At 52.7% G+C, this 25,039-nt stretch overlaps 7 protein-coding genes across 7 annotated transcripts; 3 read left to right on the top strand and 4 right to left on the bottom strand.

The window, feature by feature from the left end:
- Nucleotides 1–663: 663 nt before the first annotated feature.
- On the top strand, nucleotides 664–2,566 carry A1O3_06214 (uncharacterized protein; the record flags this gene model as incomplete). The annotated part of the gene is made up of 5 exons (XM_007736334.1): nucleotides 664–678; nucleotides 726–875; nucleotides 927–1,262; nucleotides 1,311–1,330; nucleotides 1,390–2,566. The coding sequence occupies 5 exons, from the start codon at nucleotides 664–666 to the stop codon at nucleotides 2,564–2,566; spliced, it is 1,698 nt and encodes a 565-aa protein (XP_007734524.1).
- Nucleotides 2,567–4,288: 1,722 nt separating this feature from the next.
- On the bottom strand, nucleotides 4,289–4,658 carry A1O3_06213 (uncharacterized protein; the record flags this gene model as incomplete). Its single annotated transcript, XM_007736333.1, has 2 exons — nucleotides 4,289–4,318; nucleotides 4,509–4,658. 2 exons carry the CDS (start codon nucleotides 4,656–4,658, stop codon nucleotides 4,289–4,291), a joined length of 180 nt encoding a protein of 59 aa, XP_007734523.1.
- Nucleotides 4,659–6,200: 1,542 nt separating this feature from the next.
- A1O3_06212 (uncharacterized protein) lies at nucleotides 6,201–7,146 on the bottom strand (the record flags this gene model as incomplete). Its single annotated transcript, XM_007736332.1, has 2 exons — nucleotides 6,201–6,357; nucleotides 6,413–7,146. The coding sequence occupies 2 exons, from the start codon at nucleotides 7,144–7,146 to the stop codon at nucleotides 6,201–6,203; spliced, it is 891 nt and encodes a 296-aa protein (XP_007734522.1).
- A 2,006-nt stretch (nucleotides 7,147–9,152) lies between these two features.
- A1O3_06211 (uncharacterized protein) lies at nucleotides 9,153–10,135 on the bottom strand (the record flags this gene model as incomplete). Its single annotated transcript, XM_007736331.1, has 3 exons — nucleotides 9,153–9,314; nucleotides 9,363–9,950; nucleotides 10,040–10,135. The coding sequence occupies 3 exons, from the start codon at nucleotides 10,133–10,135 to the stop codon at nucleotides 9,153–9,155; spliced, it is 846 nt and encodes a 281-aa protein (XP_007734521.1).
- Nucleotides 10,136–14,128: 3,993 nt separating this feature from the next.
- A1O3_06210 (uncharacterized protein) lies at nucleotides 14,129–15,286 on the top strand (the record flags this gene model as incomplete). The annotated part of the gene is made up of 1 exon (XM_007736330.1): nucleotides 14,129–15,286. One exon carries the CDS (start codon nucleotides 14,129–14,131, stop codon nucleotides 15,284–15,286), a length of 1,158 nt encoding a protein of 385 aa, XP_007734520.1.
- Nucleotides 15,287–21,784: 6,498 nt separating this feature from the next.
- A1O3_06209 (aminoglycoside phosphotransferase) lies at nucleotides 21,785–23,068 on the bottom strand (the record flags this gene model as incomplete). Its single annotated transcript, XM_007736329.1, has 3 exons — nucleotides 21,785–22,505; nucleotides 22,559–22,854; nucleotides 22,970–23,068. 3 exons carry the CDS (start codon nucleotides 23,066–23,068, stop codon nucleotides 21,785–21,787), a joined length of 1,116 nt encoding a protein of 371 aa, XP_007734519.1.
- A 544-nt stretch (nucleotides 23,069–23,612) lies between these two features.
- Nucleotides 23,613–24,227, top strand: A1O3_06208 (dUTP pyrophosphatase; the record flags this gene model as incomplete). The annotated part of the gene is made up of 1 exon (XM_007736328.1): nucleotides 23,613–24,227. The coding sequence occupies one exon, from the start codon at nucleotides 23,613–23,615 to the stop codon at nucleotides 24,225–24,227; it is 615 nt and encodes a 204-aa protein (XP_007734518.1).
- Between the last annotated feature and the right edge of the window lie 812 nt (nucleotides 24,228–25,039).

Genomic DNA, 25,039 nt, shown 5'->3' with positions numbered 1-25,039 from the left:
TTGACTGGACTGGGTTGGTGGCCAAGGATTTATTTTCGCTGTGATCGAATACTGTTATCTGTAGGGAGGATGTGCTATCCCATAGAACTCCGTACTGCCTCTGTGACACACACTGCCAAACCATCAACCATCCCATCTATTCAACCTGGTCTCCTGTCCTCATACTCGCAACTGTTCTTCCCTTACACTTCCTTGTCTGCACGCTCTCTCTTCTGCACACGCTCTTTTGCTTCTCTTCTGTTCACCGACACTATTTTACAATCCTTTCCACTATCGCGGGTCGTCACTGTCACTACGTAATTTGTTCTCGTCAACCGGACGCCGTCTGCTATTGGCGCCATCTGTTGGACGCATTGGCGCCGAAGACAAGCCCTAGAGCACACCACCACCATTACCACCACTCCCGCTTCTACTGGGCGCTTAATCCCTGGATCTCAAGGTCTCTGCGGCAGGGCCGGCCCTCGCAGCCTTCGAGAAATCGCAGCCATCGAATTCCGCTAAGTCAAGCGAGTCTGTGACCACACCTCCATTTCAATATCGTCTTCGCCTCGCCTCCCTTGTCGCCGAGCCTCTCGCTCCTGCCAAAACACCTCGCTCTGCATAAGTTACCTGCCCTGCCATTGACCTCGAACCCTCACTCTTGACTCTTTCCGGCGCGGCGCCATGTCGCTCAAGCAGGTAGGCATTCTACGCCATCGAGAACGTCTCAATCTGACCTTTTTTAGGAGATTGAGACTTGGGTTGAGGCCCTGTCTCATTACGACAATCAGGAATTCGAGGAGGCCTTGACCACGTTCGATGCGATTGCAGATACCTCCAAGATCCTCTTCAACTGTGGTGTCATTCATGCAACCATTGGCGAGCATGATCGAGCGGTGGGTTATAGAAGTTAAGAAGACGGAAACAACTCAGGCTGACCGCAGCAGGTGGAATGCTACCAACGGGCGATCAAGCTCGACCAATATCTTGCCGTGGCATATTTCCAACAGGGAGTGTCCAATTTTCTCCTGGGCGATTTCGAAGAAGCATTGGCCAATTTCAATGACACTCTATTATACTTGAGAGGGAACACCTATATCGACTATGAACAGTTGGGATTGAAGTTCAAGCTGTACTCCTGCGAAGTGCTGTTCAACCGAGGGCTTTGCTATATGTATCTCCAGCAGGAGGACGCCGGCATGCAGGATTTCGGTTTTGCGCAGAAGGAAAAGATGACCCCTGATCACGATGTGATAGACGACGCCATCAAGGAAAAGGCAGCAGTAAGTACTTCGATGACAGGTTACAAAGATATTGGCTGACTTCCATAGGGTTACGTTGTCTTTAGCATGTGAGTTTGCGCTCTAGCAACAAACCTGTTGGTCTCGGTCACTAACTTCTCATTCCCAGACCTGTGGGCTGCGTATATAGGCCAAACGAAGCCAAAGTCAAGAATCTCAAGGCGAAAGACTACCTGGGCAAGGCCCGACTCATAGCTACCTCGAATAGCCAAAACACTGGGACTGGCTTCCAAGGCATTGAACGGAGGCAAGCCATCGCCACCGAGATGGCAGCCAAGGACGATCGCCCACCCGAGAATATCAGTTATGCTGCAACGAATCTTGTGCAGCGCAACCTATCGACAAGGCAGCCCAGAGACCAGAGTGCCCCTCCGGTTATGAACCGGAATGCTTTCCCTCCCACGCCGCCCCCAGAGACCGAGAAGCCCAGAGTGAGCAGCGGCGGATCCACGAGCCTCCCACTGCGGACAGCTTCGATGCGCAACCCACGGAACATGTCTTATTCGAAGCCAGGATTTGATCAACCAAGACCTGGCATACTGGGCCGCTCAGCGACATTTGATGTCGGCGGGAACGCACCACCTACTAGAAACAGAATCGCACCACTCGGGCAACGTGAAAACCCCTGGTCTGAAGAACCCGTCATGGTGGAGCGGCCCATGCCACAGATGGAAAGATCACGCTATGGAACCCAAAGAACCGCATCAGAACCACGTGGGCCGGCTCCCCGGCGTCAAATGCTGGATAGATCTCTCTCGCAACGGGCTCCTGCACCCCTGTTCCGGGAGACGACCGAGTCACCATACGACGAGGCCACCGATGCCGTGGATGATGTCTACCGCATGTACGCCAGCCCGCGAAGACGGCAAGGACGGCCGGAACAACAAGTGTACATCAATGAAGAAGACGAATATATCGACGAAGAAGTAATGAGCGAAGGCATGAGCGGGTTTGAGCCTGTCCGCCGACCCACATCGGGTTCTGCACGCGGCAGTAATCGTCCCGACATGCGCAAGATTCGAGTCAAGTGCCATTTCAATGAAGATACGAGATACCTTATGATTGGAGCGGTGATAGATTTTGGCGATTTCGAGAGCAAGATCCGCGAAAAGTTTGGGATCAAAGAACAAATGAAGATCCGAATGCAAGATGACGGTGACATGATCACCATGGGCGACCAGGATGATCTCGAGATGCTGCTGAGCAGCGTGCGCAGTCAAGCGAGAAAGGAGAGGAATGAGATGGGAAAGATGGAGGTCTGGATCTCGTCGAAATTTTCGTCCTGAGAGTCAAGGTGGACGAGGGACCTGATCCAAGAGGGGGACGTGTATGGAAACGATTGACACGATACACCACATTGAACATTGAAGCTCTATTTCAGCGAGGAGTTGGACCCGACCTTGTCAGCGTGGGGGTATGGAACATGCTGGATTGGATTTTGGAACTGTACATGTACGATTCCTTACGGCTTGATGGGTTTGCGGGACCGGGGGGCTAAGGAGGCCTGTCTCGTCGGGGTGACTACCCAACGAATGTTGCCTTGTCCTTGAACTACGGAAAGAACATTGAAGCCAATCAGCAAGATCAACCCCTTTTCCCTTTTCCTTGTATGTACCTATGTATACGACAGTCAACAGTCAGTCAACATGTCAGACCTGCAGAATATTTCACCTGACACTCTCCCAATATACATGCGGTATCCAAGCAAGATCTTATAATGTTCTATGTGTTCCATGACATCTCATGTAAGATGTGTTTCACGTAAGACATGTTCGATATGTTCTATGACATCTCATGTCCCATTACGAATGCGTACATGCAATGCTATGGCCGAAGCACACAACCCAGCCTGAGCCCGCAGGGTAGGACTAGGACTTGGACTGGTCAAGCTTTGCTAGACGGCTCTATCAGGGCGATTGCTGCGTCTCGGTGTAAGCATTACTGACTAGCTACAGTATATAGAGAGAGTCGAAATCGAAGTCAAACCTTGACAACTAGCAGAATCAGCCGAATCAATCGAATCAATCGAATCAATCGAATCAATCCTCCCACGGCCAAGTGCCTTGAGAGGAGGAGACATGACCAGACATGACATGACAGACGAGTCTACTAGGAGTATTGCCCCTACACCAGCAACTAGATATACATGGACTCCGTACGAAAGACTACCTTACATACCTAAGGTAAGTAGATGCAGGATTCATAGAACATCGAACATCGAACATCAATGATGGATATAGATGCTATGCCGTATAGATAGACATGGGCCTATCATCCTTAGGTAGGAGATGAATCATGCCACTGTTTTCCATATCCATCTCCATCTCATCTCGTCGTGTCTTGTCTCGTCTTGTCTTGTCGTGTCTTGTCTCTATCTGTCTGCGTGCCTATCGCTCTTCTTATACGACGATACGATATAATATATATTTCTACCGTTGGTTTTTTGTTCGTCTTTCGTCTTCCGTCTTCAACCTCTTCTCTTCAATCTATTCGATTGCACTTACTTAGGTACACTAGTCCGCTAGTCTAAAGCGTGTCTCGAATAAAACGAAAGCGAAAACGAAAACGAAAACAACAACATCCTACTTCAGAGCACACACACACACACACACACACACACACACACACACACACACACACACACACAATCTCTCTCTCTCTCTCTCTCTCTCTCTCTCTCTCTTTGACTTTCACCAGCCTTCTGCTTCTGTCCGGCTCAAGCTGATCTTAGTAAGGGGCGGACACACACATACCCATACCCATCCACATAGCCGTAGCCATAGCCATCCATAGCCATAGCCATAGTCATCCACAGCCACAGCCATAGCCATACCCATAACCATAACCATAGCCATAGGTAATAGTCACGTACCACGTACCATACCACGTACCACGTAGCGTACGTCCAAGCACCACCTAACCTAACCACCTCCTAACACCTCACCTAATGGACCCCCAACACCCCATCCTCTCCTTAACCCAAGCCTGACTCCCGAACGGAAGAATACTCAATACTCAGTCTCGAAGAGGATGACGACCTAATACCTCACCTCAGCTAATGGAACCCCAACTCCCTCATCCTCTCCTTTCCTTCACCCCAGCCTGACTCCCGGACGGAAGAATACCCAATACCCAGTTTCGAAGTAGATGACGACCTAACACCTCCCAACACCTCACCTAATGGAACCCCAACATCCCCATCCTCTCCTTCACCCAAGCCTGACTCACCCGGACGGCGGAATACTCAGTCTCGAAGAGGATGACGATGGTGGTGGCGTCTTCGCCGTGTCGGGCGTGGCGGCGGATGAAGGCGTCGTGTTCTGGAAGCCAGTTGGAGGGTCGGATGGGTTTGGTTGATGACGACGACGGTTGAGGCATCGTTGAATGTTGAATGTTGGACAGTGATGATGATTGCAGTCCTATGATGATAGCAGTCCTAGGTAACCTGGTGGTTGGTTGAGTCGTAGACTGAGTGACTTTGGGCTAGGTCGTTTGTCGTTTGACGGTTTATGGTTTGAGTCGTAAACTGAGTGACCTTGGGGTAGGTCGTCGGTCAGCGGTTGAGGTTGACGGTTGAGGTTTGACGGCTAACGGTTGACGGTTGAGGTTTGACGGCTAACGGTTGACGGTTGAGGTTTGACGGCTAACGGTTGACGGTTGAGTTTGTCGTTTGACGGTCACCGGTTGAGGTTAACAGTTGAGGTTGAGGTTGACGTGGCGCAAGCACAAGATCTGGTGCTGCGGTATGCGGTATGTCGTGTTGCAGTCTCGGTCTCAGTGTAGTCTCTAGCCACAGGATGGCCCAAATGCACGGGGAGACGGTCTCGTATGCCTAAAGCAGGTTCTCCAAATCGTCTCGCAAAGCAGGTTTCCAAAATCGTCTCGATAAGGCTTGAAGTTCACGGATAGCAATGGCCGACCGGTGGGATCTTTCTCACTTCACCGAGGGATACCAGGATTAGCGGTCGCACTCAAAGTAAAGAGACCAAAGAAGGGGTGGAATCAATGGAATCAATGGATCAATGGAATGCTTTCTCGATGATCGGGCACAGAAACTCAAAGGGAGTACAAGATAGAAGATAGGGGCTTTTTGTACTTCTTGACCTTCACGCTTCCTCACGCTTCTTCACATTTCACACAAACATCCGAAGCATCCACATGCAACAAACAGGAAGGGGTGACAAGATGCGAAGAATCACATGCAACAGGAAGGGGTGACAAGACACAAGTTTGTCAAATTCGTCAGAAACCAACCGTCGGCCAACCGTCGCAGGCAGGACAGTGACATGACAATCGGGACATGGACAGCAGTGACAAAGACCGTCGACATCTCCAACTCGACCAGTCACGTCCATGTCTCCTCAGTATGTGATCCCGGGGACAGAGGACCCAAGAGGGACACCAATCACGCAGAGAAAAGTATCTTCAATCCTGCACATGGACCAGTTGAACGACGACTTGCCAAATGGATTTGCGTTGCACTTGACCGGGTTGCGGCGAGCAATTGGGAATTGCAGTTGCAGTTGCAGCGACAGTGGATTGACCCTGTGGGCAAATAGAGCGAGTACATGTTTCCATCAGTCCGTCCTAGAATGCTCAAACAAATGTCCACCCACAATTACTCCCGTTGGAGACGATTTTTCCTTATCCTGGAAAGACTTCTTGTCGTCTCTTTTGCATTCCAAATGCTTGGTCGCTAGGATGCGCCTATCCTCTTCCCCCGTCCATAATATGTATGTTCCCGATAAATTACCACGAAGCCGTCCGTTTGACGGCCCCGCCACCCACAAACTCCGAAAGAAGATGTTTTCAAGATCGCTATGCTGTATACAACTCGGGTCGTCAGAATTGGTCATCCGATTGGTGTTTCGTTAAATATGGAATAGATGCGAGTATATATGTGGCGGAACCGTGGCCCGGTCATGAAAAGACGCCAAATCCAGTGGCAAACCACGTAAAAGACATGACCGTGATTGCTGCAGTCATCAACAAAACACCGACGGCTTGTTTTTCGTGCATCGAGAGCGCTCCGTTACAGGTCGCACATTTGAACTCGTTCAGGGGTTGGTACGGTTGCCTGCCACGCGTTGAGTTTCTTCACATCTGTGGGACAATTGAGCACAAGGACTTACCCTGTATACATTCCAAAAACATATTGCTGATATGCGCCTAAATATCCTGCAGACGGCACATCGGTCACGTCTTTGGACGCATCATGAATAATCAAAGTGTAACTCGCCACCGGAAAGGGGTCGGTGGCTGTTGATTGAAACTCGCCAGTATCCCAAGTCACGGCTCCCGTCTCTTCCACCGACATGTTCGATGCAATAGTATATGTAGCGGAATTGATGGCACAAGACGCCAGAACATCGATCGCCGACGGAGTGACGGAAAGGGATGTGTAATTCCATTTGAATGTGACATAGTCCCCGACTTTATAGTACTGGACACCATCGATTGGCGCAGGCGTGATCATAGAGATCCCGCCTGGAGGGAGACGAGGGTCGATGGCGGTTGTTTTACTGCTGGTGGTCTTTGTCTTGCTCTTGGATTTCGAGGCACTGGTTTTCCCCGACTCCGAAGCTGATGCGGACCCTGATGCGGATGCAGACGCTGAGGCTGAGGCCGAGGCAGATGCAGAGGCGGATGCAGACGCCGCACTTCCTGATGCTGAAGCAGCTGCCGTCGAGGCTGCCGCATCATCTGTGGCAGAGGCCGAGTCCGTCTTTTTTGGCTCTTCTCGCCGCACCACCAGGGCTTCAATCTCATGTTTGCCAAAAGACCCCGGCCATGGCCAGGCCGACGAGAAGGCGATACAGAACAGGAGGAGGGTCGAGAAGAGCGACAAGGGGCCAGAGCCTTTCATCTTCGGATCTCCGAGGGCACGGGGCTTTGCAGGGCGGAGGTCGTCGGGTCCAGTCGAAAGTGAGGTGGGTTGAGAAGCTGGTTGTGCTGAAGATCAAAAAATAACGACTGAATGGTATAGAGTAGCGAGGGGATGCACAAGGGCAGGAGAAATACGGCAGAGAGAATAGACGCTGAGAAGAAAAAGACGTGTGTGTGAGAGAGGGAAAAGAACGATGATGGCCTGCCTGCACTTGGTGTTGAGTGTCGAGTGTCGAGTGTCAGTGTCTCACCCTGGCGACAGTCTCGAGCCACAACAAAAAGACGCCGCTTCAGGATCTTCCCCGATTTGGCCGCCACGACCGGACATTAACCGGATACGGCATAGTCATGTCTTAATTTGGCACTCCATAGTAACCAGCATTCAGCATTCACCAGTGACAACCACCATCACAGTTGTCTATGCTATGCCTCTGCCTCTGCCCATGCCTTTGCCGGCAGTCCATAATATACACACAGAGTACAGGGAGGGAAGAGCTGTGTGTGGGATATGGGAAGTAAGTAAGTCTGACTGCGTTTCCCGCCGCCCACCACTCTTCCAGTCTCTGCACTTCCTCACGCGCCGCTCAGCTACCTGTCAGCTCCAGCGACACGAAACCAATGCCCAATGCCCGAAGCCCGAAGCCCAATGCTTCAAGGTCGGCTTCTCCTGACTGCCCATGCCCACGAACTCTAGTACAGATGGTATCCGAATGACAATCTGATATCGCCATTCCACAGTCCACAGCCTTTCTCGTCAGGACAACGGTCAAGATGACATGACAGAAATCCGCTCCCAGGGTGTCGTCCTCATCTTGAAATGCCCAATCGACCTCAGCGTATGATCGGCTCATCCCAGTCGATCATCCTGCGTTCTGTCTTCACGACTGTCCATTTCTCCGCCTTCTGCCTTTTGCTAGACTGTATTCCATCGGATGCAACGCGGCGCAGTTCTTTGCGACGCTCACACCTCTCAATCACAGCAATTCGTCGTCGTAAGACATCCGTCTCCATGCGCAGTCTTGCCTTGGCCGATAGTCCCTCGCTGGTTGGTTGCGGTTGCGGTAGATGAGGTCGTCGTTCAGCCACCCTGTTTCCGTCCGCGGGTCGCTTTCTTCGAGGTCTTTTCTGCTTTGATTTGTCCGCTGTTTTTCCACGGGTGTTTGAGGGCATGGTAAACAACTGGTGATTAATGGAGAGATTGGCACAGCTGCTCGTCAATCCATCCCAGGATTGGTGTCGGATATGAGTCCGGCCGGGAACTCCCCAGGAGTCAAGCATAGTGTCCAATGTCCTTGTCTGAGATTGATATGCGCCGGAGATGATTTTGCTCTTTGTCAAATCACCGCGACAAGGTATTACGCTGTTCAGCTGACCGAAACTTGAAATCATGGACCTGGCGGAGGACTCGTTTGCTTGCATGGCTGGTTGTTTTCGTGGCTGATGGTCAGGACTGCGTCCATGCTCTGATGGCATGTAAGAGGAGCTTCAGTAAATCTTCATCTCACCTGAACCGAAGTGAGGCATTCAGGCTATGACGCTTTGCCTCTTTTGGCTGGAGTCTTCGCCGACATTCACAGTTCCTGGAACCCAGCCAAGATATTTAAATAGTCTTCACACCAAACCCAGAGTTGTAGGGCCTGGGCACAAGTCATGGTGTTCTGATCTCGAGGCTGAAGCCGATTCTCAACCAACCATTGCTCGAGATCGACACTTCGTCCAGGCGCAAGTGGAAATGCCTACCTCCCGCGCTATTTCCTTGGTCTAGAGACTCATTTCCTGGACGCTTTGCAGCCTTCGCATGGGTACGAGTCATCCTCGGCTGAGACCTGACGATGCTACCGTGCAAATGCACATCTCGGCATGCTCGTGAAATTATGAGGCACTCAGGAAGCGCCGCGACGGAAACATGAGTTTTTCAAGCCGTCAAAGAGGTTTAGATCAGCCGGCTACCGCAGCAGCACGGTTGTCTCCTGAGCCCCCAAAATCTTACGCACAGTCTCGGTGGAGGGCGACGAACTGTGGCTCCTTCTCGCCTACTCCAGTCTTCAGCCGTCTGATCAACGGAAGTTGCAGTTTAGTGTTGCTGAAAAGTTTGCTGCACTTGTCGCAAGGTCTTGTTTTGATGTCACGGTAAGCGGCGAGTATGTCCTACATGGGTTCAGTCTGCGAAAAGGGGAATTCAGGGTTCTATCTCACTAGTATGTCAGCAAGACCAGTGGCTCCATCACTGGCATGTATGGTCTTGACGATCTCGTCTCGGAGCAAGGATGGCTGATTGGTGGGACGACCCTTCACTGTGTACTGCGCATTTCCCGATGTTTGGTCTCGGTCGACACAGAAGTCGAGATGGGCAACATTGAGGTCGATCGGCAGGATGTCGACTTCATTAGACACCTTTATTTTCAGTGCTGGGTACCTGGCTCGAAAGTCGTTGACAATCTTGGCGGTATCAGCCTGGGTAGGCAGCTGAAACTGATCATCGGCGGCATTGATGGCCGCCTTACGGTCATCTTTGGCGCCAGTTTCGCGGGCAAGGAGCTCGTAGTCGACAGTCCAAGCATCTGCACCCTGAGGCAGTTCGTTGGTATTGACAGTGTGCCAGAGTCCTCGCACGTTCTCACTGTGCCAGTCCCGCTTGAATTTCCCAATGTCGCGACTGCCTGCTTGGGCGGCACCCTGCAGAAAAGCAGCAAGCTTCTCGGGATCATAGCCGTCGGGGTTGTCCAGTGCGAACCGAGTTGGGTTGATCAGTTTCTCGGGCAAGAGAGTCCGCAGCGCACCGATCTCCCAAAGGTCAGCATCCTCATCCCGTGGGCGGCTGGTGATGGGCAGAAACGGTGTCACGGCTTGCCAGGGGAACAGTATAGACTTACCTGTTGATACATATCCTGCAACTTGGCCAACTTCTCGACGATTTGGCGGTCGTCAGGATGCACAATCCCTGCGCTGCTGGGGGCGGGGGCAGCCATGGTCGCCGCGACAGATAACCAGGAGAACGGTCGGGCAGCAGTCGAATCAAACGCGGATCAAGATGAACGACAAGGGGAACATTAATCAGACGACGATTACGATTCTCAAACAAGACATCTTGATGGATGAAAAGGACGAAGAAGAGCCTGGGCCACGCGCCCGCCGTCTGCGTTTGAAGCGCCCCAAGGGAGTCAGGGGTCAGGTGACAGGGGTCAGGTGACAGGCGACTGGCGGGGAGCAAACATGCCAAAGGCGCCAAACTGTCACGTGATAGTCCTCTCGCGAGGCTAACCCGAAACGGTTAACCCCAACCGCATGCCCAGGCCAGGTTCACCTTCAACTTGAAAGTTCGAGATCGCAGTTGAACTTCACCACCACCGTGAGCATGACTGTAGTTGTGCTCAGTCTGCAGTCGGCGACTCTCTCAGGCATCAGAGCTTGCCACTTCAGCGAGATCCTCAGAGACGGATGCGGATCCTTGGATTTGATGACTCAAACTCTTGTTACGACGCCTGTACCTGGTACCCTAGGCAGGCATCCATCCATGCTTGACCCTGCCTGTCTGGATGCAACGTCCGGCTGCAAGTCTATTGTGCCGCCCGTGCATGACAGATGATTGACTGGCTCTGCCTACGGGAATTGTGATGATCCATATGCCTCAACCCACAAGTTTGGTCCTTCTGTCACCCCAAGAAACCGAAAGCCAGACGGGACGGTTTCTTGATGTTTCCTTCGCCAGGGCGTGGTCGAGCTACCCCTGCGATCTAGTTGTTGCACAGTTTGTTATAACCTTGCTTCAGCGTGGCCTTCGAATGACGTCGGTCGAGTTGAGTTTTTGAATCCCACCGCCCGGAGGCCACGGTTCGATGAACGAGCCACACCGATCGATTTGCGTGGCGACTCGAAGCCGTGATCGACAGTCATCCACAATTAAGCCGCAGTCACAGCTATACATAGACAATCTGGACAGTCTGGACGGCTTACCTTGAGGCTCTTGGCATATTAGCATGCCTGAAACGGCAATATCCAGTGTCATTGGTTCCGAACCCCTGGAAACTGGACAGTATTCTGTGATCGCGGTACGGAGTAGTTGTCAGTAGCCTGCTCAGGAAGGACACCCCAAAGTTTTGCTTAAGCCCGGGGTTATTCTAGGAAAGGGGCTATTCGACCGATTGATTACAGAGTATCCCAGCCAGTGGTCATCCCCCGAGTCTGTCCTTCTACGAAGCGGCGATCGAAACCCTGCGGCTTGTTTAGAATCCCCGTCAAAGGTTACACAACCAGGGACAGGCAACTTGGAAGCTCGTGCCTTCTACATTAGACGGCTCTATCAGGTCGATTGCCACGTCTCGGTGTAAGCATTACTGTCATCGACAGTTGCCAGGTACCATTTGCGCTCTGCTCGCACAAGAACAGGAACCTCGGTCTATGAATATACCTGTCTCTGTATGTCACCTGAGTTCTCACAGAGTTCAACTTGGATAGATGTCCGAAAGATTATCTCCCACGATCTCGGCTGTCTTCCATCGAAAAGGTGGCACCTCCCAGAGTTTTGGACTTACGGAGCCTGCCCTGGAAAATTGTCTGGCCTTAGTCACGGCTTGATTCAAAGACTTAGCTCGGCGGCCCTATCTTGAAATATCCTGGAGTCAATGAGCCTCGCGGGACTGTAGAGTGTTCGACAGTGAATGCTACGGCAACTCAACAGTCCAGTCGCAGCTAAAACCTTGAACTCTGTATCCGACAGACTTGCGACGCCTGGTGGACGGCGGACCAGCTGATTGGCTCCCGAAGATGGAAGCTGGAAGAGACAGCGGCTGGTTGCTGACAAGAGGAATCGTGATCGTGAGCATGAGCATGAGTATCAACAAAAGATCGTCTCCAACACGACAGACAGATCGGAGTCGGAGTTAGAGTGAGCATGACCACGGTGCGCAGCAACACATCTTCAAATGAGTTCTGGTGGCAGGACTTGACGAATGACAATGGCCTCTCTCGAAAACCGACCCGCGACGACAGTGATGGTAGCAGTGACGGTGACAGTGATGCGGACAGGAATAGGGAACGGGGAACGGGGAACGGCGACATTAAGAATTGCTAACACCGTTTGTCTCCGAGTCGGACCAAGCATGGGCCATTGGGTGGACTTTTGCAGAGTGGAACGGGGCCAAATTGAGTGGTGGAGTGGTGACTCGTATTCGGTGTCCCACTGTCCAGTGTCCAGTGTCCACTGTCCAGTTCTGCCGATCGCAGATCAATCATCACAGAAACTCTCGAGCAGGGCCAGCAGCCGGTGGCTTGGGCTTGGAGCACTGCCGGTTGGAACTTGCAACCTTGAAACGACCAACAGGCCAACAGGGTTTCCTGGTGGGAAAGGAGGGGAGCCAGAGCCACGAGTGAGCAAGCAGGCTGTGTTCCGACCCGCCAACAATTCTTCGCAGATGCAGATGCACGCCGCGAGGGCAGGGCAGGGCAGGGTGGGGGATGTGGATATACCACAACAGTCCAAGAGGACCACTTCTCTTCGGCCGAGCATCACGGACAGAGGCCAAAGGCCAGAGAAGCCAGAGAGAAGCGCGAGAGAGGCCAGAGAGAGCTTGATCTGGTGGGTGCCTAGTCAGAATGATGGCCATGCACCATGCCAATCAACCGGCCGTCCTTTTCCTTCAGCGAACAGGGCACCTACAGGGGCCTCTGTCAAATTTAGCCCTACCCGTGGCCTGGCGTCTGCGCTACTGCACTGCCGACACCGCTGGGCCCCTCCGCCTTTGTGGTACAGTTGCACCCATTCCGCATCCTGGTTGTACGGTGAACTCACGGTGAACTCACGGTGAACTCGACACCACCAGCGAGCCAGACAGGCAGAGAGGCAGAAAGAGGCAGGGAGGCAGGGAGGCAGAGACGCAGCCGGGCATGACCATGGGCGGCGCTAGTAAACGACGCCCAGCTTGCCGAACACTCTCCGTACGCATACGCATACGCATACCCAGACCCAGACCCATAGCCATACCCATGCCGATACGGAGTACTACTACTCCTCCTGTGTTACCCAAACACCTCACCGCACCGTTCACCGGCTCCCGGGCTCAGAGTCAGCACACCAGTACGGATACGGAGTATCGTCTGCGTCTGTATCAGCCTACCGGCACGAGCCAGTCAAGCCTTCCTCTCCAGTCGCCCACTCATCTCTGGTATCTGATTCTCCACCTTTCTTCAAATGTCCCTTTTCCCATTCCCACACGCGGCCTCCACTCTCTCCTCCTCGAGTCTCCAGCCCGCGAGACCGCTAGAGTCTGCGCCGGTGCCCTCCTTTCAGAGCCTTCCTGGCTCAGCCATGAGCGGTGCCGTCCCAGCGATCGACCAGCGACCAGGGACCAGGGACCAGGGCACCAGGATGTTGTCAGCAATCAACCGGGGTCCTCGTAGCCCTACGAGGTTGCCCATCCGCCCTAAACCGAGTCATCGGTTGGCGAACAGGCACCACACCACACCACTCAGGCTCTAGCTTTGCTCGACCGAAGCATACATTATTACAGTACTATTCATATGCCCTTCTTCGCCCCCAGGTGAGCTGTCCGCTGTCTGCTCTCTGCTTTCTGCTCTCCCACGTTTCCATCGAACCTGGCCATTTGTCTTCTCCTAATCGCCGCATCATCAATCCTGGACCTCCATGGGAACCAGTGCCTGGACCGGAGTAGCCAGATATATATGCACCACCCACCTCCCCGACTTCTGATTCCAATCCCAAACCAATCCAGCCTCCGAAGTGAGTGAGAGGAAAAGAAGAAAAGAAGGCTACCGCCCCGACGACGATGGCCGTTGACAGCCAGGACCGCATCTTGTGCATGACCCCACCGTCAAGCGACTTGGACGAATTTGAGAAAAACAGCTTTCTGACCTGCTCACCGTCACTCCCTGGACTGACTTATCCTTCTCCCGCTCCCTCACAGCGCGGCCACGCCTCTTCAGTGCCATCGGATTCCATGTTCAACATGCTACCGCCAGTGTCCATGTCGTCGGACGGTCAGACCCACGACCTACAACACTTGTCTTTCGAGGATAGCTCGACGAACTCAGGCTCCTTCCCACTGCCGCCTGGCTCAGATGGATCATCCATGGCATCCTATTCCATCGCGACCTCCGCGGCCAACCCATATACCATGTACGCACAGAACCAATGGTTTTCCTACTCAAACTACCCCCCAACGGTCCCTCTGCTGCCGTACGACCCGAACTCCCAGACCCCCTTCACCAGCTTCCCCCATCCCCCGACGCCGCATGGTCTGGCCAACATCGTTCCTCCAACGCCTCGCGACAACATCAACCACGGCATGCGCATGGCCTTTGACTTCAACACACCTTCCACCACTTTGCCCACGAATCGTCACTTAATCGCCTCACCATCATTCTCTCAGGTCTCGCACCGCAGCTCCCGTAGCCACCGAAGCAGCGTGCCGTCCTTGTCACGGTCATGCAGTCCAGTCCAATCTGTCCCGGATGCCGCTGGCCGGGCTCATTCCAGGGAGCCAGCGACGCTCCGCCCTCCCCTTCGGTCAACGTCGACGTCGTCCAGCAACTCCCTTCACACGTACGGCATTCCCGTGGGCGACCGAGCCACCATGCTCAACAACCCTTTCAGTCCGACTTCCTCACCAGCCCACCAAGCAGGCGGCGGTATGATGCCATCCTGGAGATGCGCGTTTCCTGGGTGCACTTCTCGGGCTACGTTTACGCGTGGCTGTGACCTAAGGAAGCATTACAACCGACACAGTAAGCACCTGTTCTGTCGAATTGAAGGATGTCCACAGAGCGAAGGGGCAGCAACCGCGCGAGCCAATTCCAACGACCAGCCTTTGAGCGGAGGATTCAGTTCCAAGAAGGACCGAGCTCGACACGAGGCCAAGCACAACCCGGGCATCAAATGTGAATGGCGCGGGACCAATGGTCAGGAATGCACCCGGGTCTTTTCGCGCATGGATAATATGAAGGATCACGTCAGACGTATTCACAACAAGGTCCAACCTCCGCGGCAGCAGCAGCAGCAGGAGCTGAAGCAGGAGCTGAAGCAAGAGGTGAAGCAGGAGCCTCAAAGCGCGAGTCTAGGCTCCGGCTCCGGGTCTGTCTCTAGCTCTGGTCCGCGTCGGAGATGAACCGATTCGCGATCGTGTATGAACAGGGCGGATAAATGGGAACCAAGAAGAGATCCTTGAACGGATCAACGAATCTCCCTCTCCGAAGAACGCCTAGACCATGGACCATGAGCATGAACCATGAACCATGAACAGTTGAGTGTCTGCTCGCGGTCTAAGGGCCGACAACGACACGACCAGACATATGAGCGACAGCAGCGTTAGACGGCCAACGAAGAAAATGATCGGAAGAAATGCAGGCATGCAGGATGATAAAAGTTGCATGGGGCCCGTCCACCTTTCTTCGACGCCCGGCAAAGACATTGAGACAATTGAAGTGTTAGTATTACTGGCAGGAGCAGGAGCAGGAGCAGCAGGCTACACTATTTGGTTTTGGTATTCCAGCGATATACGGTACATGATTGCCAGAATCAACATTTTCCTTCCACGGCTGCGAGTCTCCTATCTGTGTGTGTGTCTGTGTGTCTGTGTGTCTCTCTCCCCTCTTTTATCTTCCAAGATTTCCAGGAATGAGAACCGAGAATCGAGAATCGAGGCTTGAGGCTTGAGACCTAATCCGTTCAGTTCAGTTCAGTTCTGTTCAGTTCTGTTCAGTTCAGCTCAGCTCTTGTCTGTTCTGTAGGGATACCGGTAGCTGCTGTCGCTAGCCGTACCTGTCGCTGTAGTATCTGTAGCTGTAGCTGTAGTATCTACCATCTGTACGGGTACCAACGTAACGGAGTAATCCGACACCTATTAGGTACAATATCTACCTTAGGTATAGTCACTAACTAGTCACAGTCACTGGTGACGTACGCACTCGCTCTGTTGGGGAGGGGAGTCTCGGGTCTTGTACATTTTGCCTATTACCTACTACCTACAGAGCCTCCACTCTTGTATAGGTACTAGGTAGTACCTTAGGTAGTAGGGTAGGTACGGCAGGTACGGGACCTAGGTAAGCTCGACAGAGCAGTGGTCAGTGGTCAGTGAGTGGTCATTATTGTCGGCACAAAACCAATCCAATCCAATCCACAATCTCGTGGCCCAGCGTTGGCTCTCAAGTCGGCAACCTAAGTACGTACTATACTATACTATACCCGCAGTAGGCAGTGGAAAAGTAAGTTGTAGATATACCTAACCCTAACCTAGAAGTAAGTTTAAATTTAAGTACAAGTACAAGTACAAGTGTGCTCCGGAGTACGTACGCCATCCTCGCGATGATATCCGGTTCTAGGTATAGCGTCGAGCGGATTAGGGGATCGCCGTTGGGGATCGGCTTTGCCTTCCCTTTCCCCTTCCCCTTCCCCTGTGGCCTGTGCCCTGTGGACTGTGCCCTATGGCTCTAAGCCCCAAATCAACAAAATGATCCCTTGATCCTTGATCCCTCATTCCTCATTTCCTCATCAATCAATAGAGGCTAGGTGGACGGTGGACGGTGGACGGTGTATTTACTTACCTGATCGGATCGTTTCGAGTGCGAGTCGCCCGGCCCCAGCCCCAGCCCCAACGAGTTTTGGGTCTCCTTCAGCCTTGGCCTACAGTAAGCCACACTTCCTACATGTAAGTAAGCCAGGTAGGGAAATCTCAGGACCTATGTCTATGCACTTGTGTACTGTACTACCAGGTACTGTGAACCGCCCTTCCTGGCCCTGCCTCGTATGGTCCTCTGCACGGTAACTAAGGTACCCCGTAAGTTACATATAGGTACAGTACAGCTAGGTAGGGAGTGAGGGAGGGAGGGATACGGGGCCCAAAGGCAAGAGCAAGGGCAAGCAAGGTCTGGGGCTGGGTCGGTGCGGTTACAGTACAGTATCCGTACAGCCACGCCACTGCTCTGCCACGTCCCACCACGGCTAATCATGCTGCTGCTACTGCTACCACTGCTACTACTACTACCACTACCACTACTGCTACTGCTGCTACTGCTGCTACTGCTGCTACTGCTGCTACTGCTATTACAGCTATTACTGCTCTGCTGCTCCTGCTATTACTGCTACTGCAACTGCTACTACTACTGCTACAATAGCGACATCTGTTAGCAATTGTCAGGTATCCCATCCGTACAGATATACTCCGTACCTTAGGTAGGTACCTACAGTACGTGTGGTCGATCCAGAGCAAGAAGGACATAGTCTTTCTGTACGGGAATACTTGCAGGCGTGCCTAGGCACGAGCACATGCCGCAACACGTGTACGGAGTACTGTATGCGATTCGACTGGACGTCCTTATCAACACTTTAAAGTATCTAACACTTTACCTTAGACCCTGGGTAGTAGGTAGTATGCATAGGTACGCATACACATATCCGTCCTCTCCTCTCGTATGGCGTATCCGTATAGCGTTGGTGGCGTATCCGTCCTCTCGTGGCGTATCTCTACAGCGTATCCGTATCGACTCTGTACGTGATTTATCTGTGTCGGTATCAGGGCAGGTTAGGTCAAGTCAGGGCAGGGCAGGGCAGTATAGATCAGGTCAGGTCGGTTAGGTCAGTATAGATTAGTTCAGTTCAGTTCAGTCAGTTCAGGCCAGGTCATGACTTTCAAGGATGATACAGTCTACAGAGTACGAAATACGAAGCGTGTGTGTACCGACACATATACATACGTAGGTACTATAGACGGAGTACGGATACTAACCCAGATGTCTGACGTAGATGCATGTCATGACTCATGCGTGCCGATAACAATTGCGGCCGTTCATCGAACCTTTTTTTTTTTCTGGCGAGCAATGCAATTGGGCGGGAATTAAACCGAACATGAAAGGTAGCGACCGACCTGGTGCCAGTAAGGTAGGTAGCGATAGAGCAAACCCAGCAGGTGGTCGATAGTCCGCAAAGAGGCAAAGAGGCAAGAGGCAAGAGGCAAGAGTGGGACAAGGCATGCATGTGCAATGTGCAATGTGCAATGTGGACGAACGCATGATATTATGCTATAGACACTAAACCATCATTCATGGCACTGTCTTTCCTCCACGCTGCCGATTGTTGCTTCTCTCTTCTCGATTTTCCTCGGTGCTCGCATTCACAGTCAACCCTACTGCAAGGTACAAGGGACAAGGTATAGTACAAGGTACAGGAACGGAGTTCAGACGCTGTCACCATCACATGGCACAAGCGTGCAAACCCTTCCCACTCCACCTGGAGCTGTATCCCAGTGGTGGAATGTGCAGAGAGGATGTTCAGAGTGGTTCAGAGTGGAAGTTCAGAGTGATGTTCAGAGTGGTGTTCAGTGTAATGTTCAGGTTCACGCTACAATTAGACCACTCAGAGATGGAGATGTATATCCGTAACAGATTATGGCTCGAAAGACCGCTCATGTTTGCGTTATCGTGTACGGATACTCATATCGTCCTTCTCGAAACACCGCTCACATTGTTTGCGTTAGTTTCATGCACCGGTTTGACAAGAGTCGCAGTGGCGTCATAAATATCCCGCTTCACACCGGTGAGTCTAAAACATTAGAGTCTAGGGCGTAAAAAGTGATCTGGAAGCCAGTCGTACAACATCGACCGCGAGAAATGTTTCATGATCAAGGGTGAAAGGTGAAAGCCGCGGCCCGTGGCACGAGGAGGACCACGTATTGGGTTCGCAGCCCGTGGTTCCAGGGGTGCTGACCAGGGTTGGGGTTGGGGCCAGACGCCAGGCGCCAGGGGCTTGGGGCCGGGATAAATGCATCTGAGAAGCAACCTTGTTGCTACTGTAGAACCACGATAGCAATCATGGCCCCGACCCCAGCCCTGGCCCCGGCCCCGGCCCCGGCCCCGGGCGTTCAGATACAAGATGCACATGTAACATGCCCACACTCCTTGACTTGACCGGAATTGGGGACTGGAAGCAATCACCTTTCTGAAGAAATGACGGATCGGCAGTTGCCTGTTTCCTGTCTGTGCTGCAGGCATTGTACAGGAGGCTGACATGGGCATGTCGAGGAAAGCGGCTCGCTTACGCCGGACAAAGAGTCGTTGGGAGAGCGCTGGCATGGCTCCGCCGAGTTGCAAACCTACTGTACATAGCGTGCGTAAGAAACGATCATCGTCCTCGTCGACCGATCCGGCATCACTTGCGAGGGCTGTATCGTGTAGACAGGATCCCTGTAGTCGGTGTCGGTGTCGGCGGTGGCCTTTTGTGGGGGGATGGCCATTTTACGAGTCCAGGCGCGGTGACTGAGTCATCCTCTCCGCCCGGTGCCCTCATCTGACCATATGATCTGATGATTATCTGATGATCGACCATGCGGTAGGTAAATAGATAGTTGGATGATATTCCTTCCTTTTTCCGAGTGCGGAAAGACGAGCCACGCTGGTTTCCTCGCATGCGCAAGCGTGGAAATCTTCTCGTGGAGGTAGGTGTCTTGTCATTCAAGTTCTGATATCGTCGCTCGACATCTAATCAATGGTGAACCGGTGAGTCTGGACCCCGGTTTCTCACCTGCAGCCCAAGCCGTGTTCGTTTCAGGGTACTAGTGCGAAGATACAGGGCTGCAGGGCACTGCAGTCTCGGACGACTCAGCTGCTGTGTTCTGTGTTTCTCCGATATGCTGTGTCATCATGGCGCCACACAAGGCAGAAGACGGCTCGGGCGGTGGGCAGGACGTTACATCGCATGTTGATGATTATGCAGCTCCACGACTACTGCATTACGGCATCATGGGCCGCGAGGCAGTCAGTCAATGCTCACGGCGGATTTCTCCCGTTCAACCCTGGCCATCTGACTAGGTAGGTATCTTACTGTTTAGGTGGCAGTGGCAGTATGGAGTATTATTAATGACAATCCAAAACGTGTGGGATTTGAAATCAGGTGGAATCCTCTCTGGGCCGTGGATGGATCTGTCGACAAACCTTGAAGGTATGTATAGCACCTACTGGGGACTACCGGGGAATATCTGCAGTGCCTGGGTCGGTTCGGTATAGCAGCAGTAGATAGGGTACGGATACTTACCTAGGCTGATCCATCTCCCTCTCCATTCCAGCGGTGCAGCGGATCTGCTAATTCTGCTAATTATCGAATGGCTCCCCTCTGCTTCCCCCACTAGGGCTGAGCTGTTTTAGGTAGTAAGTGTCTACCTGATGTAGTAAGGTCTCTAGGTTCCTAGATTCCCAGGTCTCCAAGTCCCTAGGTCCCGTCCTAGGTCCCTACCTGGTACATGTACCTAAGGTACCTGAAGTACTCCGTGCTCCGTACTGTATAACGTATTGTACTTCCTAGTACTCTAGTAGGTACCTCCCAGGTAGTACGTGGTAGGTAGAATCACAGGTACCTGCGGCCTGTTAGTAAGGGGATCGACAATACCTTACCGCGCTAAACCATGTTCGGCACTGGCCTGCTCGGCTGTGATTTGTCCCGCACTGCGCTATTCCGTACACTGCACTTGGACTGCGTTTCTCTTTCCACCTTTCCACCTTTCCACCGTCCAATTCGATGGACCGGGTTACAAGTCTTGCTCCAGTAAATTTTCCATCCTCTTCATTCTGACTTTCCTGTCTCAGACTAGTGCGCCATACTGAAGGCTGTGACTAATTCATTCACATCCAGGAACCCAGAATTCAGCCCCCTCCACTCGGTCTGCTGGGTCGACCTCGTATCTTCGGGCCCTGTTCGAGGACAAGCCGCCGCTGGTAGGCCGGAGCTTGGAAGCCTATCAGTATGCTCTTCATCGTCTCTGAAGGAGTCTCAATTTACATGTGAAGCCACTAACTACTAGTACAACGCCCTGCCTCGGCCGACTTCTGCATAGGTACCCGCGATCCTGCGCCCTCACTACGGGCGACGACGGCGGAAAGCGGGTAAATGATTTTGCTCCTGCACAGATCGGGAAGGACGAGGAGAAGCATGATACTAGCAGGCTGGTGCGACGGCGTAACAGCATAGGATACTCATCTTCCACCACCTGGCTGTCGTCCCAGTCTGTCCCTCCTACGAAGCATCTTGTATGTTATAGGCCTCGCCGATCCTATGCCTCAAAGAACATGCAGCAAACTTTGCTGAGCCTTGATTGCAATAATGGACTGAACTCCCGGCGCGCATTAATACAAAGACCAGTCGACGATGATCATAACGCAGGACCGTACCCTCTGCCTCATACCTCTTGTCGATAGCGTCGGGTCGACAGCATATTGGAGAAACACAGCACTTGAGTCGTACTAGGATATGTCCGAGCAAGCTGGATCTGAAGTTGACCAGAAAGATTCTACAAAGGCGGTCTCCGTTTGGGCCTCGCCCGCTTTGTGAAATTGTTCCCATTCAATTGTCTTTGCGCCGCGTTGGCCCCTTCTCTGCTCGCGGCGCTACAGTGTCTGTCCACCCTACAAGTTGTCAACAAAGACCAAACCTACAACAACGAAAAAGATGAGTATAAAGTAGAAGCGTTCTGCAGGTCTCTCTACTCTACCGTGTACAATCGAAGAGCCTCGGTGTGCCAAACACACATCACAAAGCACAACAAAACGAGGATTTGAGTCACAAACCGAGCTTTACAAGTCTTCGCTTCTTGATATATATACCATTGCCTGTTGCCACCACTTTACAGCTTCGCCTTCCCTTCGGACGACTCCTTCAGCTTCTTGACCAATCCATATGTCCACTCGCCGTAGGGGCCCATCTGGGCAGCATATTGTTTGGCAGTCGTGCCACTGGCTTGTCGTCGAGCATACCTAGCAGCAATACCCTGCATGATAATTCCCCCTCTAAATCCTCCAAAGGCTGTGCCCCAGGCGAGTTCGGACCTCGGATCGTAACCCGACTCTTGAGCATACCACTGCACCACCTGATCCAAGGTGGGAAGCCCGGGGGTACGTCCAGGCTCAAAGGATTCATTTGATTTATCTGCCACGGCTGACCCGGTCTTTTGCCCCGCCCAGGCCCAGGGTGATGTGAGATTGACGAAATCCGACAGAGGGTGCCCGATGGTCGCCATTTCCCAGTCCAGAATGCCAATGACGCGGGGTTCGGTTTTGTGGAAGACCAGGTTGTCGATCTTGTAATCGCCGTGAATCAAGGTTGCGCGGTCTTTTGGCTGGGTGGACTTTTGTTTGAAGAAGTCGACCACTTCATCAAAATGAGGTATTTGTCCTACGGGAATCTTGGTGTCGACGTCCTCAGTGGCAGCCTGAGCCTTTTGTAATGTGCCAAATGTCTTCAACTGACGATCGTAGAAGCCTCCGTGACGACCAAAATTGCCCAGTCCAACCTTGTTGAAATCGACTCGGTGAAACTTGGCCAGTGTTCGCACGGCGTCGCGCCACCTATGGCCCTGAAGTCAGCAACGAGATGTTTTTGGTTATTGAGTATATCTTACATTTCCGTCCTCTCTTGCGGGGTGACGTCGGGGAATTGAGGATCAGTTATCATTCGGCCGTCCAAGAATTCCATGATATAAAACGCGGTGCCGATGACACTGTCATCTTCACAGAGGCCATATGCTTTCGGCACAGGAACGTCGGTCTGGCCGAGAGCGTTGATGATCCTGTATTCCCGATCTACCTGATGTGCGGTCTTGGACAGTAGCTTCCCCGGGGGCTTCTTGCGCAGGACATATTTTTTGCCTGTTGCATCGGTGATCTGGTACGTAGGATTGGATTGGCCGAAGCCGAACTGCAACAGAACACAACATCAATCAGCACGACTGCGCAGCCAAAAAACGGACCGGGGTAGATAGGGATAGAGGGGGCTGGGGAGGTGGTGTTAGACGGTAGACGGTAGACGGTACCTGCTTCAGTTCCAGCGGAGTCTTGATCTGGGGAACATTGCTGTCGATGTAGCGCTCCAAGGAGGCCAGATCGATGGGTTGTCGTACGGGCCCTGCCATGCTCGTCCTCTAACCCTCGACTAGGATTCTGCTCATGGAGGAAGGGAGATGAAGAAGAACAAAAGGCCTGGACGGAGAGAGACGACTGGCAGAACCAGGAACGTTGTCAGTGCATGGACAATCGCATCCTAGCGCCCGGAATTCCTATGGCTTTCCTCGCTTCGTTTCCGTCCGAGGAACTTCTGTCTGACTCTTCCGAGCAGACACAGGCTGAACCGAGGTCCATTAGTCCAGGTCGATCGGTGAGGGCGAATAACCCGGGGGCGCGGCTATTTTGCGGAGATTGTGGTGCGGAGCATAGTACTTACAGCCGCAACGTATTCTATCCGCGGACCACAGTACTCCGTACTATTCTTTCCGCGGAGCACACGGTGCAGAAGCGCAAGACGCGACGCCGCGGGCCGTGGGCACTTTACGCGTCGTGTTGCGTGTTTCGTGTGTCGTGGTGCGGTCTTCTCAGATACGTAGACAGAGCACAGAGCACAGTACTCCGGACTGTTACCATGTTTCCATACAGACATCATCTCCTGTAATTCCCCAAGAAATGACCGCAGCACCTACATCTACGGATCCATCTACATCTACTCCTCTAGCGAAACACAACACAGAGCACCACCGAGCACCATCGCAGCCCACCTCACCGGCCGCCAAACGACTGAAAAGCGACAATTCCTCCCCTGCTCCTACCAAGATGACCGACTCAACCACCACGCCGGCAGTGGCCAAGATATCGACCCAGCCACCACTGCTGATCAAGAAGCTGTCTGCGGACGCGACGACGCCGACGCGCGGGTCCGCATTCGCCGCAGGCTACGACCTGTACGCGTCCAAGCCTACCACGATCCCGGCGCGAGGCAAGGTGCTGGTGTCGACGGACCTGGCCATCGCCACACCAGAGGGCACCTACGGCAGGGTGGCGCCGCGGTCGGGCCTCGCGTCCAAACATTTCATCGACACGGGCGCCGGGGTCATCGACGCCGATTACCGCGGCGAAGTCAAGGTGTTGCTGTTCAACCATTCCGACGTGGATTTCGCCGTCAATAAGGGTGACAGGATTGCTCAGCTTGTTCTGGAACGTATTTATACCCCCGACATTGTCGAGGTCGATAGTCTGGAGGAGAGTGTGCGTGGAGCCGGGGGGTTTGGAAGTACAGGATGAGTCATAGGATGAGCCAGCATGAGCATGAGCTTGAGCTTGAGCCATCAGCATACCATGAGCATGAGCATGAGCCACACGAGGATTGAAAATGTGAATCAAATCGAATTGCTGAACGATAGATACAGCAGAAACAAGGAAAGAATGATGAGCAATTCGAGAAAAACAAACGAACTCTTTGGGGGGTTGGGAGTTGTTTCATTCAGTGACATAGATCCGAGGAAAGGAAAAGGAAAGAGACGGCATCCATCAGCATAGATTTGGATCAGTATAGAGTTGGACACTCACTGGCCGGCGTTGAGAGAAAGTGTTCTGCCTCAAGTGTTCTGGACCTGGATCTGGGACCGTGTCCTGGTGCTGGCGTGTAATGTATTTCTTGTTCTTGTTGCTGTTGCTGTTGCTGTTACTGTTGCTGTTCCTGTTGCTTCTTGACGCCAACTCGACGAACTGGAGCCAGAACCCGATGCGATGCGATGCGATGGATGGATCTCGAGAAGAGACCAGTGAATGCCTACCTTACCCTTACCAGTACCCTAGAGGAGGACTGCAGGACATCTCATCCTGAGGACGTACATGCATCTGAAGATCTTCTGCCTCCTAGTAGTACAAGTACGCCGAATCAGTCCCGGTTCGATACTGTCCATCTTATCTACTTTCTGATCTATCCGCTATCCACTATCCGCTATCCGCTATCCGTCTGCGGTATACCATATACCTACCGTATAGGTGCCCAAGGTAGGATGAGGACGACTGGGTAGTAGTGGTGGTGGTAGTAGTAGTGAGACGGAGTAAGTACTTACAGTATGTCCTAGTGG

This window comes from Capronia epimyces (assembly GCF_000585565.1).
Source record: "Capronia epimyces CBS 606.96 chromosome Unknown aczIQ-supercont1.5, whole genome shotgun sequence".
Classification (NCBI taxonomy): domain Eukaryota; kingdom Fungi; phylum Ascomycota; class Eurotiomycetes; order Chaetothyriales; family Herpotrichiellaceae; genus Capronia; species Capronia epimyces.
Note: the sequence above shows the minus strand (reverse complement) of the source record. Positions and strands in the feature narration are given on the sequence as shown.